Source organism: Salmo trutta, chromosome 3, assembly GCF_901001165.1.
Source record: "Salmo trutta chromosome 3, fSalTru1.1, whole genome shotgun sequence".
NCBI lineage: Eukaryota > Metazoa > Chordata > Actinopteri > Salmoniformes > Salmonidae > Salmo > Salmo trutta.
The window spans coordinates 28,417,966-28,438,170 of NC_042959.1; the positions used below are offsets into that span (position 1 = coordinate 28,417,966).

Genomic DNA, 20,205 nt, shown 5'->3' on the forward strand with positions numbered 1-20,205 from the left:
ACCACATTGGCAGAGGAAGTATTATCATACTGAAAATACTTCTGATCATTTAATAAAGTTTTATAAAGTTATTAATAGACATTTCATAGAGGCAGAAGGATTGAAGCATTATTACATACTTTGAGACCCAATGATATTCATTAAGAGTACTGTTCATGAGCTGGGCCATTCTCAGCACAGACTTTCTCTACTAGTCACCCATCCATCAGCCATGTGATTAACGACAATGCTCTGTACATTCTCTGGAAGTATATGTACATTCTCTGGAATCATATGTGTTATCTCATAGTTTTGATGTCTTCACTATTATTCTACAATGTAGAAAATAGTCAAAATGAAGAAAAACACTTGAATGAGTAGGTGTTCTAAAACTTTTGACCGGTAGTGTACATCAAACAAATGGTTTCCACGTGTTTGATGCCATTCCATTCGCTCCACTCTGGCCATTATTAGGAGCCGTCCTCCCCTCAGCAGCCTCCACTGCTGGCGAGCACATGGTAAAACTGTTCCTGGCCGTGTTCCGACATGACGCCGGACTAGTAAAAGACACCTGAAACACCCGTCCTCATTGATGGGTTCCTAGAAGGCAAATATTTCACATCCTGGCGCAGACAACGTGTAATGCTTCAGATATACCAGGATGATCTCTGGCGGATTTTGGGAATGCTAGTGAGAGGGGTCATGTGCTAAAAAAACCCAGAGAAGATTGTATCTCTTACAAATGTCAAAGTAAAGTTAGTATAGCCGTGTTAAATGCCAGTCTTGACGTTTGCCTGTAACTGTACAGCACAGTGAGACTGAGAGCGTCTTGGCTTCTGTGTGTGTGTGTGTGTGCAGGAGGCAATATTCCCACCGGTTCTCTGGCAGGAGCCTAGAAAGCACACATTTAACACATGTCCTTCAAGCACATGTGACTTCCCTTTTTGGCCAGCCAGGGTCAGTGGAAACACGTGAGTTCAGGAGAGAGGGATGACCCAGCTGGTTTTACTGTCAGGTACATGGGAATTACTGGAAATGTTACACGGATATGAAAATACATTCTAGGATAGATCGAAAAGCTGTGAAAAGTGTGCGACGACTGACGAGTGACAAAGCAAATGTGTCCGAGAGAAACAAAGAAAGAGAGGGGGAGAAAGATGGAGTGAGAGAGACAAAACGTGTACTTGAGTCGATGTTAGGGTCCCTAAAGAAGGAGAATTTCGAGTCTCATAGCAAAGGGTTTGAATACTTAAGTAAATAAGGTATTGCTGTTTTTAATTTTAATACAATTTCTGTAAACAATTGTTGGAAAAATTACTTGTGTCGTGCACAAAGTAGATGTCCTAACCAACTTGCCAAAACTATAGTTTGTTAACAAGACATTTGTGGAGTGGTTGAAAAATGAGTTCTAAGTGTATGTAAACTGTATTTTTTAAATCCATTTTAGAATAAAATATACAGGGGGTACTGGTACCGAGTCAATGTGTGGGGCTACAGGTTAGTCGAGGTAATATGTACATGTAAGTATGGATAAAATGACTATGAGATAATAAACAGCGAGTAGCAGCAGCGTAAAAAAAACAGGGGGGGTCAATGCAAATATTCCGGGTAGCCATTTGATTAACTGTTACATTTTTAGGACCTTCCTCTGACACCGCCTGGTATATAGGTCCTGGATGGCAGGAAGCTTGGCCCCAGTGATGTACTGGGCTGTACACACTACCCTCTGTAGCGCCTTGCAGTCGGATGCCGAGCAGTTGCCAAACCAGGCAGTGATGCAACCACCTGGTATGGCAACTGCTTGGCATCCGAACGGCATACGCTTTTCATATTTATTCTGTAATAAACATATCAATTTCCCCCTATAAAAAATAATAAGTGTGTAGGGTTAACCATAACTCAATATGACCCATTTAACATCTACAGTATCTGTCAACCAAAACTCTGACGGAGGTTGGTAGAAAAAGGTGTCTGCATTTGAAATAGAAAAGTGAAACTTTACAAGCAAGCAAGCAGTGTACCTTTACAATCGAATCTCCCTAAATAAATCTAATGTCCCTAAATAAATTGAATTTCCCTAAATCAATTGAATGTCTATAAATCAATGTAATGTCCTAAATCAAGCCGCATGACATGATATCTATCTAGCCATGATGCTGAGAATATGTGGTCTGAATGTAGGTTTCGTCCGTAAAGTTCACAATAAAGCAGAGCTAAGCGTTATATGTTGAATGGCAATCCCCTGGGCTCGACTAGAAAAACAATGGCATCAGGATAGAATGGAGAGTTTGTTCAACAAACCAAACTGAAGTGACCTCCCTCATCAGGACGAAAACATTACAACCACAACAACATGGGCAGTGTTGCCACTACAACCACTCAAATAGAAGGGCTGTCTATGTCTGCGTGTGTCCTTGTGCCCCAGACCTTGTGCCCCAGTGCTGACATAAGTTCTAACAACACCCTTATGAAACCCGGTCCACGCTGGTCCAGCCCAGCCCAGTTGGGGAACAGACTCATCATAGACCGGGGTCAGAGAGATAAATGGAGAGGAGTGAATGTCAATAAAGATTGATAGTGTTTGTGTGTGTGTGTGTGTGTGTGTGTGTGTGTGTGTGTGTGTGTGTGTGTGTGTGTGTGTGTGTGCATTCTCCCTGGGTTTATTAGAGTTTGTGCCAAACTATGTGGGAGGCACAAGGAAACAGAAAGAGAAAGGACAAACTGTCGTTTGGTGTGTGTGTGTGTGTGTGTGTGTGTGTGTGTGTGTGTGTGTGTGTGTGTGTGTGTGTGTGTGTGTGTGTGTGCCAGCATGCAGCAGGTATTCGTTTGTGAGCGTGATTGAATGGGTGTGTGAATGTTTTGGACTGAGTGTTACAGTAAATATAGCTACACGAAGAGAGGTTGCTTAACTGGTCTGTCGTCTAAAGCCAGGAGAAAGGTCAGGGGTTACAGGATTGCCTGAGGTCAATAGTACCTGACTAGACCTCTCTCAGTCTGTGTTGTGGTCTTTTGTCTATGTGTTCCCCTAGTGTTTCTGTGTGAGGACACACACATGGGGATAGAGGCAGTTCCATGTTTGTTTTTGGATTTTTCCAGCTGACTAATATCAGCTAGAATAGAGAGAGTAAGATAAGAACTGCGGAAAGGGGGAGAGGGAGGAAGGGGGGGGTAGAGAGAGGGTAGAGTGTGCCCTTGTGTGTTTTGGGTAAAGGTGGGTGTGTGACAAGTCAGGACTTGTGATTGGTGGAGGCACAAGTGGAACAATTTCCATCTGGGAAAAGGCATGTGCAACTCAGGCGCCAAAATAGTCACACACACACCCACACCACATAAACAATTTCACATCCATAAACACTAAACGCTACCCTCCCTCAAAACCTGTTGGTGACTAACATACACTACCGTTCAAATGTTTGCGGTCACTTAGAAATGTCCTTGTTCTCCATGAAAACATACATGAAATGAGTTGTAAAATGAATAGGAAATATAGTCAAGACGTTGAGAAGGTTATAAATAATTATTTTTAATTTAAATAATAATTGTGTCCTTCAAACTTTGCTTTCGTCAAAGAATCCGACATTTGCAGCAATTACAGCATTGCAGATTTTTGGCATTCTAGTTGTCAATTTGTTGAGGTAATCTGAAGAGATTTCACCTCATGCTTCCTGAAGCACCTCCCACAAGTTGGATTGGCTTGATGGGCACTTCTTACGTACCATACGGTCAAGCTGCTCCCACAACAGCTCAATAGGGTTGAGATCCGGTGACTGTACGGGCCACTCCATTATAGACAGAATACCAGCTGACTGCTTCTTCCCTAAATAGTTATTGCATAGTTTGGAGCTGTGCTTTGGGTCATTGTCCTGTTGTAGGAGGAAATTGTCTCCAATTAAGCGCCATCCACAGGGTATGGCATGGTGTTGCAAAATGGAGTGATAGCCTTCCTTCTTTTACCCTGTACAAATCTCCCACTTTACCACCACCGAAGCACCCCCAGACCATCACATTGCCTCCACCATGCTTGACAGATGGTGTCAAGCACTCCTCCAGCATCTTTTCCTTTTCTCTGCATATCACGAATGTTCTTCTTTGTGATCCGAACACCTCAAACTTATATTCGTCTGTCCATAACACTTTTTTCCAATCTTCATCTGTCTAGTGTCTGTGTTCTTTTGCCCATCTTAATGTTTTATTTTTATTGGCCAGTCTGAGATATGGCTTTTTCTTTGCAACTCTGCCTAGAAGGCGAGCATCCCGGAGTCGCCTCTTCACTGTTGACGTTGAGACTGGTGTTTTGCTGGTACTATTTAATGAAGCTGCCAGTTGAGGACTTGTGAGGCATCTGTTTCTCAAACTAGACACTCTAATGTACTTGTCCTCTTGCTCAGTTGTGCCCCGGGGCCTCCCACTCCTCTTTGTATTCTGTTTAGAGACAGTTTGCGCTGTTCTATGAAGGGAGTAGTACACAGCGTTGTATGAGATCTTCTGTTTCTTGGCAATTTCTCACATGGAATAGCCTTTATTTTTCAGAACAACAATAGACTGACGAGTTTCAGAAGAAAGTTCTTTGTTTCTGGCCATTTTAAGCCTGTAATCGAACCCACAAATGCTGATGCTCCAGATACTCAACTAGTCTAAAGATGGTCAGTTTTATTGCTTCTTTAATCAGAACAACAGTTTTCAGCTGTGCTAACATAATTGCAAAAGGGTTTTCTAATGATCAATTAGCCTTTCAAAATTATAAACTAGGATTAGTAACACAACGTGCCATTGGAACACAGGAATGATGGTTGCTGATAATGGGCCTCTGTACGCCTATGTAGATATTCCATAAAAAATCAGCCGTTTCCAGCTGCAATAGTCATTTACAACATTAACAATGTCTACACTGTATTTCTGACCAATTTGATGTTATTTCACTGGTCAAAAAAATGTGCTTTTCTTTCAAAAACAAGGAAATTTCTAAGTGACCCCAAACATTTCAATGGTAGTGTATGGTAACACAGGCCTACTGTACAGTAATTATAACACACACACAGGTGGCCCCAGACTAACACAGGCAAGGTACCTCATGTCATATGACGTGCGCACACCACATCACACACACACAAACAACTACCTCTCCAGAAACAACACTCTGTCCTCTCAGGTCTATGACGCTAACCACCCCATATTACTCAATCAATACTGGGAAATTCCTCTGTGCCGCAAAAACACCTTGTTGGCTCATCACACAAACAGGACAAAACTGAATGATATTGGTTTTTCAGTGATATGGGAAGCCAACATCCAGTAATCAAGGTCTTCAAGGACAACAGTGTTTGCTGATTTTTTGATCCGAGGTAAACAGATGTGAGTATTTGCTGTTTATCAACGACTTGAATAGAGCAAATATTGACTGGTGCGTGGGACAAACTTAGACCAGAGGGACTGGAGAGGTGTGTGTGTGTGTGTGTGTGTGTGTGTGTGTGTGTGTGTGTGTGTGTGTGTGTGTGTGTGTGTGTGTGTGTGTGTGTGTGTGTGTGTGTGTGTGTGTGTGTCTGTCTCACCGTGAGGGAGGTGAAGGTCAAGCAGATTCCTCCGAAGCCGTTGAAGGAGAGGGCCAGAAAGATGAGAGCAGAGAGCCCTGGAGAGAGAAAAGGAGATAGAGGAGGTAAAGGAATAATATTTTGGTATTTTTTCATTAGTCCACATCTTGAAAACTTGATTGCTGACATGCAAAACATTTTGGGGCTAATGTGGACTAATGAAACAAATACCAACATATAGTTTTGAAGTCGATTATTTCTTTAAACACTGTTGACTAGGTGCATGAATAAGTGTATAGTTCACAGCAGGGGTCTCCAAACTATTCTAGCATGAGAGCTACTTTAACAAAATCTAACATGTCGCAAGTTACACATTTTTTTATAGCTTTCAAATAGGCAAGTTCTTCTCTTCTCCTCTACCCTGCTACTCTTCCCTGGGTCCTTGGTGTACAAGAGATGTGTTTTCTGTTAATATACTTGGTAAAATAATGGTTAATAAACAATGTTTTATATTTTCCTGAATTCAGTTCTCTGTTTTATTTTCCATGCCCATGCTTAAATCACATCAGAAGACTATTTGTGAGGTCTGGAAAAAACGAACAAATTGAATTTATTTTGTGTAATTCCTCATTGCGCATCTAGCAACAGAGGAATGTGTCGGTCTAGCGATGTTTCTCCTGTTAGGCCTAATGCTGCAGCACGTCATGGCAGAGTTTGCAAACAAATCGCCACTCAATTGATACAAATAATGTAGTTCTGTCAGGTTAGCCAATTTTTCTGTTAATATTTAAAGGGAAAGTTCACCCAGGTGACACTTTGCTTCTTGAAAATCCAGTATGTTGAAAACTTGACTGCTGACATGGAAAACATTTTGGGACAGTATCAACAGTGGACTAATGAAAAAATACCAAAATATCATTTTTGAGTAGATTTTCCCTTTAATTGAAAATGTTTTGGGGGAATGTCTTTCTGTCTACCCACAAGATGGTTATCATTAGCATCACTAACTGGCTACACACCAAACAGACAGACAGGGGCAATATTGGCTGAAATTAATAGGCAGATATTGTGGCTAACCGGGGGTGGGATAATGTCATTATTGCTTTGATTGGATAGTAGCTGGGAGCTTTATGTTTATGACAGTTTGCGATGGAACTCATGAAAATAAATGCATGTACTTTCAGAATTGAATGACGAGCTACTCATAGGTGGGCTGTGAGCAACTGGTAGCTAGTGATCGACCTGTTGGAGACTCCTGGTCTACAGGTATCGACAAGTGACAGCATGTGTGTGTGTGTGTGTGTGTGTGCGTGCGTGCGTGCGTGCGTGTGTGTGTGTGTGTTTGTTTGTGCATGCGTGCCTGTGTTGAGGATAATGTCTGTCACTTACGATGAGGATCGTACGCTGATATTGACATCATGGCACAAGAGAGACCAAAACAAAAACTGCAAAAAAGGAAGTTTCATTTTTAGATGGACATCCAGACCTAAAAAATACATTATTATACATTCATTAGCAAATAACATCGGTACATTTCAAGACAAGGAGGGAGATGAGAGAGGTGTACTAGTCAAATCTCTCTCTCTCTCTATTTGCTTTTTTCTCTCCTTTTTTGCCGGAAGAGATTCCAACGAGGCAGAGGTTCTCCTCGAGCAGTGTGTCTGTCATTACAGCATTCACACACCTCTTTTGCCTGTCACACATTCCTCATTACTCATACCTCCACTATGGTACACCTAAAACACACACATACGCCAACACATTGACATGTGTACTTTAAACCAGCAATTCTCAACTGGTGGGAGGTTTCGAATGGGTGGCGAATACTCCAGTCTGAATTTAAATGACTCAAACCAGGTATAAAGTGTGAAGAAATGATAATGAACCTATATTTCAATCACAGTATTTTCAATATAGAGTTATCAGCAGCGCTATTTAGCAGATTTTGTTGATTTTAGTGAGCTTAACATTCTTCATCAAGAATATGGGCAAAATGGAATTATTGACAATGAAAAAGGTGGGACTGTTGTTCCCTTGTCATATAATTGGTACATTAAATATCAATAAAGCATTAAAAATAGTTTTCCAGATTGCTTTTTGGCCAAAGAAATGGCAATGCGAATATTGGATCGCTACTGAGACAACCTGGTTCAATTTGGGTCCCAAGGCAAAATCAGTTGAGAACCACTCCCTTAAACACACAAACACACACAAAGACAAACACACACACAGCCCCACCCATGTTCACTGAGGAGACACGAAATACTACATGCCCCTCCACCCGCCCTGGATATGTGATCTGGCATAATCTGACTTCCTCTGCCTTTAAGCAGTCTGATATTAACTTTTTGGCCTTTACCACTATTTCCCATTCCAATTTTTGGGGGGACTGCCTAGCGGTTAAGAGTATTGAGCCAGTAACCAAAAGGTTGCTGGTTTGAATCCCTGTGCTCACTAGGTGAAAAATCAGTCGATGTGCCCTTGAACAAGGCACTTAACCATAATTGCTCCTGTTCCTATGGATAAGAGCATCTGCTAAATGACTAAAATATAAATGTGAAAATGTCGATACAGCGAAAGTACTTTGCTGGGAAAAACTATTCAGTTAGAGCTATATGACTAGTTTCGACAATAGTTAATATTCATGATGGCCACTGATATGGAAAATCTCGGTTTGAATAAATAACATTCATGGCTTCGCAAAGATCTGACAACTGCTTGCTGATTGCCCATTGGGCCAGGTGTGAATGTACCTCCCCAAACAGTTTGGATACAATGGGAAGTCTGTTGATGGCTCATCAGCAGGCAGTAAGTATGCTAAATTGAGAGCCTGTGAAAGGCTCTTGTGCTTGCAGGAACAATACCATACAATGCTTGCTTTATTGCCAAGCAGCGGCCCTGGAGCAGTTAGGGGTATAGTGCCTTGCTCAAGAGCACAACAGCGTTAGATAGTATACAAGATATTGAACCCGGTAACCCTCACTCCCTGCAGATTTCGCCGCAGGCAACTCGGGGTTCGAGCCGGCAACCCTCTGGTTACTGGCCAGCTTCTCTAACCTCAAGACATTTTACTTTTTATTTTAGCATACTTAACTGCCTGCTGATGGGCCATCAACGGGCTTCCCATTGTATTCAAACTGGTTGGGTAGTTCAGGCCTCCGGAGACCTCCGCCGCCCCAACAGTAACGTATACTCATTTACAGAATAGTGTACGTTAACACCAAGGATAAACGGATATCCCGATATGCCTTGCTCATATGAATATCAAATGATATCGATATCATATTGAATTATCGCTATTGGTACTAACCACTAGTTAATTAACCAATAAGGCACGAAGGGGTGTGGTATATGGCCAATATACCATGGCTAAGGGCTGTTCATAGGCAACAACGCAACGTGGAGTACCTGGATACAGCGTTAGCCATGGTATATTGGCGATATACCACAAACCCCCGAGGTGCCTTATTGCTATTATAAACTGGCTACCAACGTAATTAGAGCAGGAAAACAAAGTGTTTTGTCATACCCGTGACATTCGCTCTGATATACCACGGCTGTCAGCCAATCAGCATTCAGGGCTCGAACCACTCAGTTTATAATGTTATATAATGAATTACCTGCCGAGGAGGCGTAGTGGGCGCGGGCCGTACTTGTCCATGAGGATGCCCAGGGGCAGGGTGGCAGCGCTGAGGAGGAAGGAGCCGATGGTGAAGCCCAGGTTGAGCATCTCCTCCTGGTCCACACAGCTCACCCAGACACCACTCTCCCAGGAAGTCAGGTTGCCCATCGCCAGCAAGTGGGCCATCGTGTCGTTCTCTATGGGAGAGATGGAAAGGTTACCGCTCATCCCTGATAGCAGTTTATGCTGAGGAAGAGTGTGTGTGCGTGCATGAGGAACAGCATGCATTAGTGGAGGCTGCTGAGGGGAGGACGGCTCATAATAATGTCTGGAATGGAGCGGCATCAAACCATGTGTTTGATGTATTTGATACCATTCCACTCCAGCCATTACCACGAGCCCGTCCTCCCCAATTGAGGTGCCACCAACCTCCTGTGGCGTGCATTCGGAAAATATTCAGACCCCTTGACTTTTTCCACATTTTGTTACGTTACAGCCTTATTCTAAAATGGATACATTTTTTCTTCTTCTCATTAATACATGTGCAAAAAATTCAAAAAAACTGTTTTCACTTTGCCATTATGGGGTATTGTGTGTAGATAAAAATTAAAAAACTTACATAAGTATTCAGACCCTTTGCTATGAGACTTGAAATTGAGCTCAGGTGCATCCTGTTTCCATTGATCATCAATGAGATGTTTCTACAAATTGATTGGAGTTCATCTGTGGTAAATTCAATTGATTGGACATTCCAGAAGGACAACCATCTCTACAGCTCTCCACCAATCAGGCCTTTATGGTAGAGTGACCAGACGGAAGCCACTCGTCAGTAAAAGGTACATGACAGCCCGCTTGGAGTTTGCAAAAAGGCACCTAAAGACTCTCAGACCATGAGAAACAAGATTCTCTGGTTTGATGAAACCAAGATTGAATTCTTTGGCCTGAATGCCAAGCGTCAAGTCTGGAGGAAACCTGGCACCATCCCTACGGTGAAGCATTGTGGTGGCAGCATCATGCTGCTTCAGCGGCAAAGACCTGGAGACTAGGAGACAGGATCGAGGGAAAGGTGAACAGAGCAAAGTGCAGAGAGATCCTTGATGAAAACCTTCTCCAGAGCGCTCAGGACCTCAGACTTGGCCGAAGGTTCACCTTCCAACAGGACAACAACCCTAAGCACACAGCCAAGCCAACGCAGGTGTGGCTTTGGGACAAGCCTCTATCTGTCCAACCTGACAGAGCTTGAGAGGATATACAGAGAAGAATGGGAGAAACCCCCCAAATACAGGTGTGCCAAGCTTGTAGCATCTACCCAAGAAGACTTGAGGCTGTAATCACTGCTAAAGGTGCTTCAACAAAGTACTGAGTAAAAGGCCTGAATACTTATGTAAATGTGATATTTCCATTTTTTATTTGTAATACATGTAACGGCTCTCGTTGGTGGTAGGAAGAGTGGACCAAAGCACAGCGTGGAAAGTGTTCATGATACTTTTATTAAAAAAACACACAGGCGAAAACGAAAGTGCACAGTTCTGTCAGGCACAGATACTAAACAGAAAACAAGATCCCACAAACTCAGGTGGAAAACAGGCTGCCTAAGTATGATTCCCAATCAGAGACAACGATAGACAGCTGCCTCTGATTGGGAACCACACTCGGCCCAAAAACAAAGAAACAAAAAACATACAATTTCCCGCCCGAGTCACACCCTGACCTAACCAAACATAGAGAATGATAAGGATCTCTAAGGTCAGGGCGTGACAGTACATTTGCAAACATTTCTAAAAACCTGTTTTTGCTTTGCCATTATGGGGTATTTCGTGTTGATTGATAAGGGGAAAAACTATTTTATCAATATTAGAATAAGGCTGTAACTTAACAAAATGTGGAAAAAGTCAAGGGGTCTGAATACTTTCGAATGCACTGGATATCTTCCTCCTCTGTGTATGTAAGTCTTCCTCCTCTGTGTATGTAAGTCTTCCTCCTCTGTGTATGTAAGTCTTCCTCCTCTGTGTATGTAAGTCTTCCTCCTCTGTGTATGTAAGTCTTCCTCCTCTGATAGTGTGTGTTTGTGTATCTGGGTTTCCGTTAGGAAAATGTGGCGCTGGACATTTGACTGGCAACATTTTAATTTACCTGTCATTTAAGAAATGTATCTATTGGTTGCGTAACCTGATTAGGGCATCCACCCACGGTTCTCAGAATGACAGAAATCACATTTAGTTTATGGTAAATTATCTTAACAGAACATGCAACTCGGATGCAACAGCATCTGTCATTCTTACCGAACTCCGATGTTAGAATACATAGGTGGCACTTCCATAAGGCTATGGGAAGTAAATTGAACACAATAGCCAAAATTATATAGCCTAATTAGCTTACTCCTGTCTATACATAAATAAATCATTTAAAATACGCTACTAGATCAGAAAGAATGATTTGGCCACAGAGGATTATTAGCTTCTTAAAAAAACAACTGTAGATTGTTTTAAATCGCATAGCCTAGAGTCGGAAGGGTCCGCAATTTAGGCAGAGTCAATGTGCGGGGTCACAGGTTAGTTGAGGTAATTGAGGTAATGTGTACATGTAAGTAGAGTTAAAGTGACTATGCATAGATAATAAACAGAGAATAGCAGCAGCGTAAAAGAGGGGGGGGGGCAGTGCAAACAGTCTGGGTGCCATTTGATTAGCTGTTCAGGAGTCTTATGGCTTGGGGGTCGAAGCTGTTGAGAAGCCTTTTGGACCTAGACTTGGCACTCCGGTACCACGTACCATGTAGTGGCAGAGAGAACAGTCTATGACTAGGGTGGCTGGAGTCTGACAATTTTAGGGCCTTCCTCTGACACCGCCTGGTATAGAGGTCCTGGATGGCAGGAAGCAAGGCCCCAGTGATGTACTCGGCCATACGCACTAGCCTCTGTAGTGCCTTGCGGTCGGAGGCCGAGCAGTTGCCATACCAGGCAGTGATGCAACCGGTAAGGATGCTCTCGATGGTGCAGCTGTAGAACTTTTTGAGCATCTGAGGACCCATGCCAAATCTTTTCAGTCTCCTGAGGGGGAATAGGTTTTGTCGTGCCCTCTTCACGACTGTCTTGGTGTGCTTGAACCATGATAGTTTGTTGGTGATGTGGGCACCAAGGCACTTGAATCTCTCAACCTGCTCCACTACAGCCCCGTTGATGAGAATGGGGGCATCCTCGTTCCTCCTCCTCCTGTAGTCCACAATCATCTTCTTTGTCTTGATCATGTTGAGGGAGAGGTTGTTGTCCTGGCACCACACGGCCAGGTCTCTGACCTCCTCCCTTTAGGCCGTCTCATCGTTGTCCGTGATCAGGCCTACCACTGTTGTGTCATCAGCAAACTTAATGATGATGTTGGAGTCGTGCCTGGCCATGCAGTCATGAGTGAACAGGGAGTACAGGAGGGGACTGAGCACGCACCCCTGAGGGGCCCCCGTGTTGAGGATCAGCGTGGTGGATGTGTTGTTATCTACCCTTACCACCTGGGGGCGGCCCGTCAGGAAGTCCAGGATACAGTTGCAGAGGGAGGTGTTTAGTCCCAGAGTCCTTAGCTTAGTGAAGAGCTTTGAGGGCACTATGGTGTTGAATGCTGAGCTATAGTCAATGAATTGCATTCTCACATAGGTGTTCCTTTTTGTACAGGTGGGAAAGGGCAGTGTGGAGTGCAGCAGAGATTGCATCATCTGTGGATCTGTTGGGGCGGTATGCAAATTGGAGTGTGTCTAGGCCTAGAGTTTCTGGGATAATGGTGTTGACCAGCGGTTGAAAATATCAGTGAAGACACATGCCAGTTGGTCAGCGCATGCTCGGAGTACACGTCCTGGTAATCCGTCTGGCCCTGCTGCCTTGTGAATGTTGACCTGTTTAAAGGTCTTACTCACATCGGCTATGGAGAGTGTAATCACACAGTCGTTTGGAACAGCTGATGCTCTCATGCATGTTTCAGTGTTACTTGCCTCGAAGCGAGCATAGAAGTAATTTAGCTTGTCTGGCAGGCTCGTGTCACTGGGCAGCTGTGCTTCCCTTTTTAGTCTGTAATAGTTTGCAAGCCCTGCCACATCCGATGAGTGTCGGAGCTGGTGTAGTATGATTCGATCTTAGTCCTGTGACACTTTGCCTGTTTGAGAGCTTGTCTGTGGGCATAGCAGGATTTCTTATAAGCTTCTGGGTTAGAGTCCGGCAGCTCTACCCTTTAGCTCAGTGCGGATGTTGCCTGTAATCCATGGCTTCTGGTTGGGGTATGTACGTACAGTCACTGTGGGGACAACGTCATCGATGCACTTACTGATGAAGCCAGTGACTGATGTGGTGTACTCAATGCAATCGTAAGAATCCCGGAACAAATTCCAGTCTGTGCTAGCAAAACAGTCCTGTAGCTTAGCATCTGCTTCATCTGACCACTTTTTTATTGACCGAGTCACTGGCGCTTCCTGCTTTAGTTTTTGTTTGTAAGCAGGAATCAGGAGGATAGAATTATGGTCAGATTTGCCAAATGGAGGGTGAGGGAGAGCTTAGTATGCTTTCTGTGTGTGGAGTGAAGGTGGTCTCAAGTTTTTTTCCCTCTGGTTGCACATTTAACATGCTGGTAGAAATGAGGTTAAACAGATTTTAGTTTCCCTGCATTAAAGTCCCCGGCCACTAAGTCTATAAAATAATTGCTCTTGCAGTTTGGTTGGAGTTTGGCTAGGCTACTTTGAAGCAAGGTAAGACATGCCTCATAATATGTAGTAAAACGTTCAGGTTTCAAACAATTAACTTTATGTTTTCTAAATACATACTGCCTGTAGCTCATTGCAAAGTGGTGTGTAACACAGTGAAGCCTGCCTAGGTGCCTATGCACTTGAATGGCGAATGGGAAGCACGCTTTAATTACCAGTTAAGAAATGGTAGTTCTTTTTAATCGTGGCCATTGTTTTTTTTATACATGTGATTGCCTTTGGAATCGTTGCGCAATGATTGGGCTTATTAAAGCGCATGTTTCCCTCCAGCGGCAACAAACATCTTGTTTAAGCTGTATCAGCAGCTGTTGCGCTACACCCACTGGTATCTGAATCAATTAATAGGCTAAAATGCATTATTTCTCAATGGGATTTTTTCCCAAGACTATTGGCTGGCTGCAATTATATTTATTGGCTTTTCATTTTTTTAATCGGCCAAAAGCCGGCTATTACCGGCTAATGGAAACCCTGGTGTGTATCCTACCTGAGCAGAGGTGTGAATAGAAGCCCTCGCCCTTCAGCATGAGGAGGAGGGAGCCCCATCCCAGCAGCACGGCAGAACACAGCAGGTTCTCCAACACCGCCGTCACAGCCATCCACCAGCGCCTACTATAGGCCTGGAGGAGAGAGGGCGCCATTGCTGCTCTGAGAGAGAAAGAATGCAGAGAGAGAGAGAGAGTGTGTGAGAAAATAGAAAAGTGGAGAGAGGGAGGGAGAGAGTTTAATCAATACATGTAGATGTTACAGCCAACAGTACAGTATTAGACTACACATTTCCAGCTATAGGCCAGCATGTCACTTTGACAAGGGGACACTGGCTAGGATCCAGTGAGTCACCTCTCTGGAATCAGAAAGAGTTCAAAAAACAGAACAGCTCTGACCAAACTAGGTCATGGAACATCACCCACCAAACCCCCTGGTCCTTTTTCAGAATAAATAGCAGTTTTAGTTCAAACCAGGAGGAGACACCAGTCTGCCTCTACCACACACACACACACAACAGAAGACAGGTGACCTCAGTCTCTGACATGACCAACAGCCAATATCAAATAGCCTACTGTCCGGTCATGATCACCTTAACAAACTTGTAAAAAAAGGACTAAGCGAGCAGCTGAGAGAGAAAACGACAGTGCAGTGAAAGAGGGGGAAGTGGGGAAAAAAAGAGTGAGGGGTGGTGTCTGTGGACTTGAGTTAACCTAAGTGGGGGTGGGGGAGGGGGGGGGGGTAGACAGGCATGAACAGGAAATCCATTCAACAAACTTTATGACGGGGTCCTGTCTGTGACTGTGTAGTCTGGGCATGTGTGTCTGAAGGACAGAGAGTGTTTTATTGAGAGATGGCTGAGAGAGAGAAAAGGGTGTGTGTCGGGGGGAGAAAGAGAGGGAGTGTGTGTGACTGTGTGTAATGGGATTAGGCATAGTCCAGCAGACTCCTTTGTGCCAAGAAAGTATCTGAAGAGGGGGATTTCTCTTGTAACTGACACCCCATGCTGGACACACAATCACACACACGGCTCCCTTTACCCTCTCAACAATGAGTAACATCTTTACAGGCACTTAGCAACTTATGTCTGTAAATGTGTTCTATCTGTGATTCCGAGGGAATATTAGACATTGACTGGCAGCGACAATAACACTCCACAAACAACAATGGTCCTGCCGTACATACAGTTGAAGTCGGAAGTTTACATACACCTTAGCCAAATACATTTGAACTTAGTTTTTCACAATTCCTGACATTTAATCCTAGTAAAAATTCCCTGTCAGTTAGGATCAGCACTTTATTGTAAGAATGTGAAATGTCAGAATAATAGTAGAGAGAAATATTTATTTCACCTTTTATTTCTTTCATCACATTCCCAGTGGTTCAGAAGTTTACATACACTCAATTAGTATTTGGTAGCATTGCCTTTAAATTGGGTAGTAGGTTGGTGGTCTTTTGATATCCCTCTAGTGGTGTGGGGGCTGTGCTTTGGCAAAGTGGCTGGGGTTATATCCTGCCTGGTTGGCCCTGTCCGGGGGTATCGTCGGACAGGGCCACAGTGTCTCCCGACCCCTCCTGTCTCAACCTCCAGTATTAATTTATGTGTCGGGGGGCTAGGGTCAGTCTGTTATATCTGGAGTATTTCTCCTGTCTCATCCGGTGTCCTTTGTGAATTTAAGTATGCTCCTTCTAATTCTCTCTCTCTTTCTCTCTCTCTCTCTTCTCTCGGAGGACCTGAGTCCTAGGACCATGCCTCAGGACTACCTGGCCTGATGACTCCTTGCTGTCCCCAGTCCACCTGGCCGTGCTGCTGCTCCAGTTTCAACTGTTCTGCCTGCGGCTATGGAACCCTGACCTGTTCACTGGATGTGCTACCTTGTCCCGGACCTGCTGTTTTGGACCCTCTCTCTACCGCACCTGCTGTCTCTAACTCTGAATGATCGGCTATGAAAAGCCATCTGACATTTACTCCTGAGGTGCTGACCTGTTGCACCCTCTACAACCACTGTGATTATTATTATCTGACCCTGAAGGTAATCTATGAACGTTTAAACATCTTGGCCATGTTCTGTTATAATCTCCACCCGGCACAGCCAGAAGAGGACTGGCCACCCCTCAGAGCCTGGTTCCTCTCTAGGTTTCTTCCTAGGTTCTGACCTTTCTAGGGAGTTTTTCCTAGCCACTGTGCTTCTACATCTGCATTGCTTGCTGTTTGGGGTTTTAGGCTGGGTTTCTGTACAGCACTTTGTTACATCGGCTGATGTAAAAAGGGCTTTATAAATAAATGTGATTGATTGATGGTATGTATCAGCTAAGTATAGGACCTAGTCCTAGTATCTACAGCACTGTCACATGAATTGGACTTCCAGAGAATCCCCTCCACACATACAGGTAGGACTACAGACAAAAGGCCTGGAAAAGCTGATCTCTGTGCTATATTAGATAAGAACGAGATGTATCTCCGTGTGTGCCTGAAGTAACCTCTGTGCGCTAGTGGTAGCATGTGCATGAGAAATGATAGAAACATGTCACGTGGTGTGCAAACTGAGTTATACAAGTCTGTCTCTTACTTTCCCTCCTCTGCCTATCTCTCACCTCACAAGATTTCCCACCTCTTTCCCCCCCACATGCTGTTATCACTCCTTCCTTCCCCCTGGTCTTGAGTGGGTCGTTAGTCGTTAGAAAGAGGAGACGGGTGACTGTCGTGGTGTAGGAAATGCAGACATTTTTATGATGGTGCACTACTCAAAAATAAAACATCTAAATTCTATCCCCTTGCCTTTGATTTAACTTCACCATTCAACAAATTAATTCAACACTTGACTGAAAGACCGGTTGACACTCAACTGATTGGTTAATCGACTAGCACAGTCCTGGGAGCTGAGGCTTGCAAACAAGTAGGAACACAAAGAAACAGCTCATTTTAGGTTAACAAACAACTGGCGGCCCCTATCAAATCACAGTGTGTACTGTTTGTGTGTGTGGAAGAAAGAGTGAGAAAGGGAGAAACACAAACCAATTTTATTTCCTGCAGTACCTATATTGCAGACTACTGCACAACCCTATCCTAGCTAGGATACAGCTGAATGATGCAATGCTGTAACTAACTTCTACTTGATATTTACTCAGCTCTGGACAAGGCTGTGTAGGTAAGAGGTTTGAAAATGTGTGGTAGTAAACCCCGAAACACTCTAAACAAACACACCCCTGCCACGTCCTGACCAAACTACAATAACAAATAACCCCTTATACTGGTCAGGACGTGACAGGTAGCCTATTACAAAGCGTTATGAAATGGATATTATTACAGAGCATTTTTAAAACGAATTCTCTTTAGTTATAACAAGTGAGGCCATGTATTTGATTATTGTGACTCATCACGTGAATCAATTTGGCTCTCTCCCTCTCTCTCTTCTGACCCAAGGGATGATTCTGAATCTGACCTTGACCAGTTGGGTTTACCAACCTCTACAAGCTGGACAACATGTCAGGGAAAAGACTTTACTTTCAGTTTTCATTAAAAAAAAAGAAGCAGTGGCGTAAAGTAAAAATACTTTAAAGTACTACTTAAGTCGTTTTGGGGGGTATCTGTACTTTACTTTACTATTTATATTTTTGACAATTTTTACTTCAATACATTCCTACAGAAAATAATGTACTTTTTACTCCATACATTTTCCCTGACACCCAAAAGTACTCGTTACATGTTGAGTGCTTAGGAGGACAGGAAAATGTTCCAATTCACGCACTTATCAAGAGAACATCCCTGGTCATCCCTTCTGCCTCTTATCTGGCAGACTCACTAAACACAAATGCTTAGTTTGTAAATGATGTCTGAGTTTTGGAGTGTGCCCCTGGGGCTATCAGTACATTTAAAAAACAAGAAAAACATTCTGTCTGGTTTGCTTAATATAAGGAATGTGAAATTATGTGTACTTTTGCTTTTGAAACTTAAGTATATTTAAAACCAAATACGTTTAGACTTTTACTCAAGAAGTATTTCACTGGGTGACTTTCACTTTTACTTGAGTCATTTTCAATGAAGGTGTCTCTACTTTTACTCAAGTATGAAAATTGTGTACTTTTCCCACCACTGTTAGGAAGGAAGTTCACTCTTGCTGACCTTTATTTTTTATTTAACCTTTATTTAACTAGGCAAGTCAGTTAAGAACAAATTCTTATTTGCAATGACGGCCTACCCCGGGAAAACCTGAACGACGCTGGGCCAATTGCGCGCCGCCCTATGGGACTCCTAAACACGCCCGGATGTGATACAGCCTGGATTCGAACCAGGGACTGTAATAATATATGTATTAATATATTATTGTTCTTTCAAACCTGCCTGTCGTTGGCGCGTGTGAACGTTCCGTAGTCGTTACGCTCGTTACTGTGAACTCAGACTTCGAATTAACATTATACGATGTGTGATTTGCACCACGTTGTCCTTGTGTGAATTCTACAGTTGAATTTTGAATTGTTTTACATTCCAAAGGGCCAGCAGGTCAAACGAACGACGAAAATGAACGAGTCACTCGGAAAAATGAATAATGACTCATGTCAGTAAAAAGTCATTCAAAAAGAACGAATCAATCGCAAACTGAGCATCACTAGTAAAAGGTAGTCCTGCCCTAATTAACCGCCATATTTATTGTCATCAAAACATACATCAACAAGCAAATATAGCATAACAAATCGATTATTATCATTGCAATAACGCATTAACAAGCACATATATCTCTGAAAGTAACTAAAACTCCATCCATTCGCCATCTGGTGCTTACCTTTGTGGGTATATTTGGCACTTGCTAGCTTTTAGTGTCGTTTTTAGATACAAAGTCAACAAAAATATGTTGAAGTTTCTAATAACAAAATATGACTTACTTCAGCTGTTTTTCTTTTTAAAAATAAATAACACAACGTCGACAGAACGTTTCTTGTAGCTGTAGAAACACTTCTCTACTATTTCGATGTCTTCTCTTCCCCTCCTAAAGCAAAACACGACTCTGATTCATATCAAGCCTACCCCGTGTTCTTCGCGTGTAGTTACTTGCACCGCATAATGTACACTTTTTTCGTCTACTCCCTCTCTCTCCTTTTTCTCCCCCCCTCCATATTTGACTTCGTAACTCGCTCCCTCTGTATTTTTTTCTTCCTAGAATCGTAGCCATCCGCCCCCTTTGTCACTTGTGGTCACATTTTTCCTTTTGGGGGCATGGCTTTCTCTACCAGCGAGGACTAATGTTGGGTGCCCGCTACCTGTAGGTTAGCCTACTGGAAAGTGGCAATGATGAAAAAGTGAGTCAGGAGAGAGGAAGACGATGTTCAGCTCTTGACATGAACCCCCTAAAATTAAAATAAGAAAACTATACATATATTAGAATGGGTGACATGGGTTCTATACGTTTCATTGTGACATTATGTTTCACATATTTTCACCTCTATCTGTGAGTCATGTTACAATGTTGAACAACTGCCACTGATGTGCCACGACATTCTTCGTTCTACTTCGATTAGGTTTAACGGCGGTTGGCATCCAATAAATGTTGCATTACCGCCTCCTAGTAGACTGGAGTATAAATCCCTTATACGTTGCTTGAAAAAAATGTATACATCGACAAATACCCTACCATCTAACACTACACTCACAAAAACGATAAACACCACACTACCCCAGTACTTAAATCTATTTAGTCCTACTTCAGGCCAACAGCCTGAAAGGATGGGACACCACCACTTAACACACCCTGTAACTAAATGTTGCACACCCAAATACCTCTCTGCAGCTGCCACCACAACCTCAATTTTCTGCGACTTACATTCTATCCCTGCAGTACAGTTGATAACCATTGCTATAAATG

The 20,205-nt window shown here is 43.1% G+C and overlaps 1 protein-coding gene across 1 annotated transcript in view; it reads right to left on the reverse strand.

Annotated features, from left to right (window-relative positions):
* slc43a1a (solute carrier family 43 member 1a) overlaps positions 1–19,613 on the reverse strand; it is a 28,973-nt gene extending 9,360 nt beyond the window's left edge. The window contains exons 1-5 of the mRNA XM_029729057.1: positions 19,229–19,613; positions 14,349–14,509; positions 9,128–9,326; positions 6,897–6,952; positions 5,529–5,605 (exon numbers count right to left, since the gene is read on the reverse strand). Of these exons, the coding sequence (XP_029584917.1) occupies positions 5,529–5,605; positions 6,897–6,952; positions 9,128–9,326; positions 14,349–14,502 (486 nt within the window). The 5' untranslated portion in view covers positions 14,503–14,509; positions 19,229–19,613. The remainder of the gene's footprint in view (positions 1–5,528; positions 5,606–6,896; positions 6,953–9,127; positions 9,327–14,348; positions 14,510–19,228) is intronic.
* Positions 19,614–20,205: the final 592 nt, after the last annotated feature.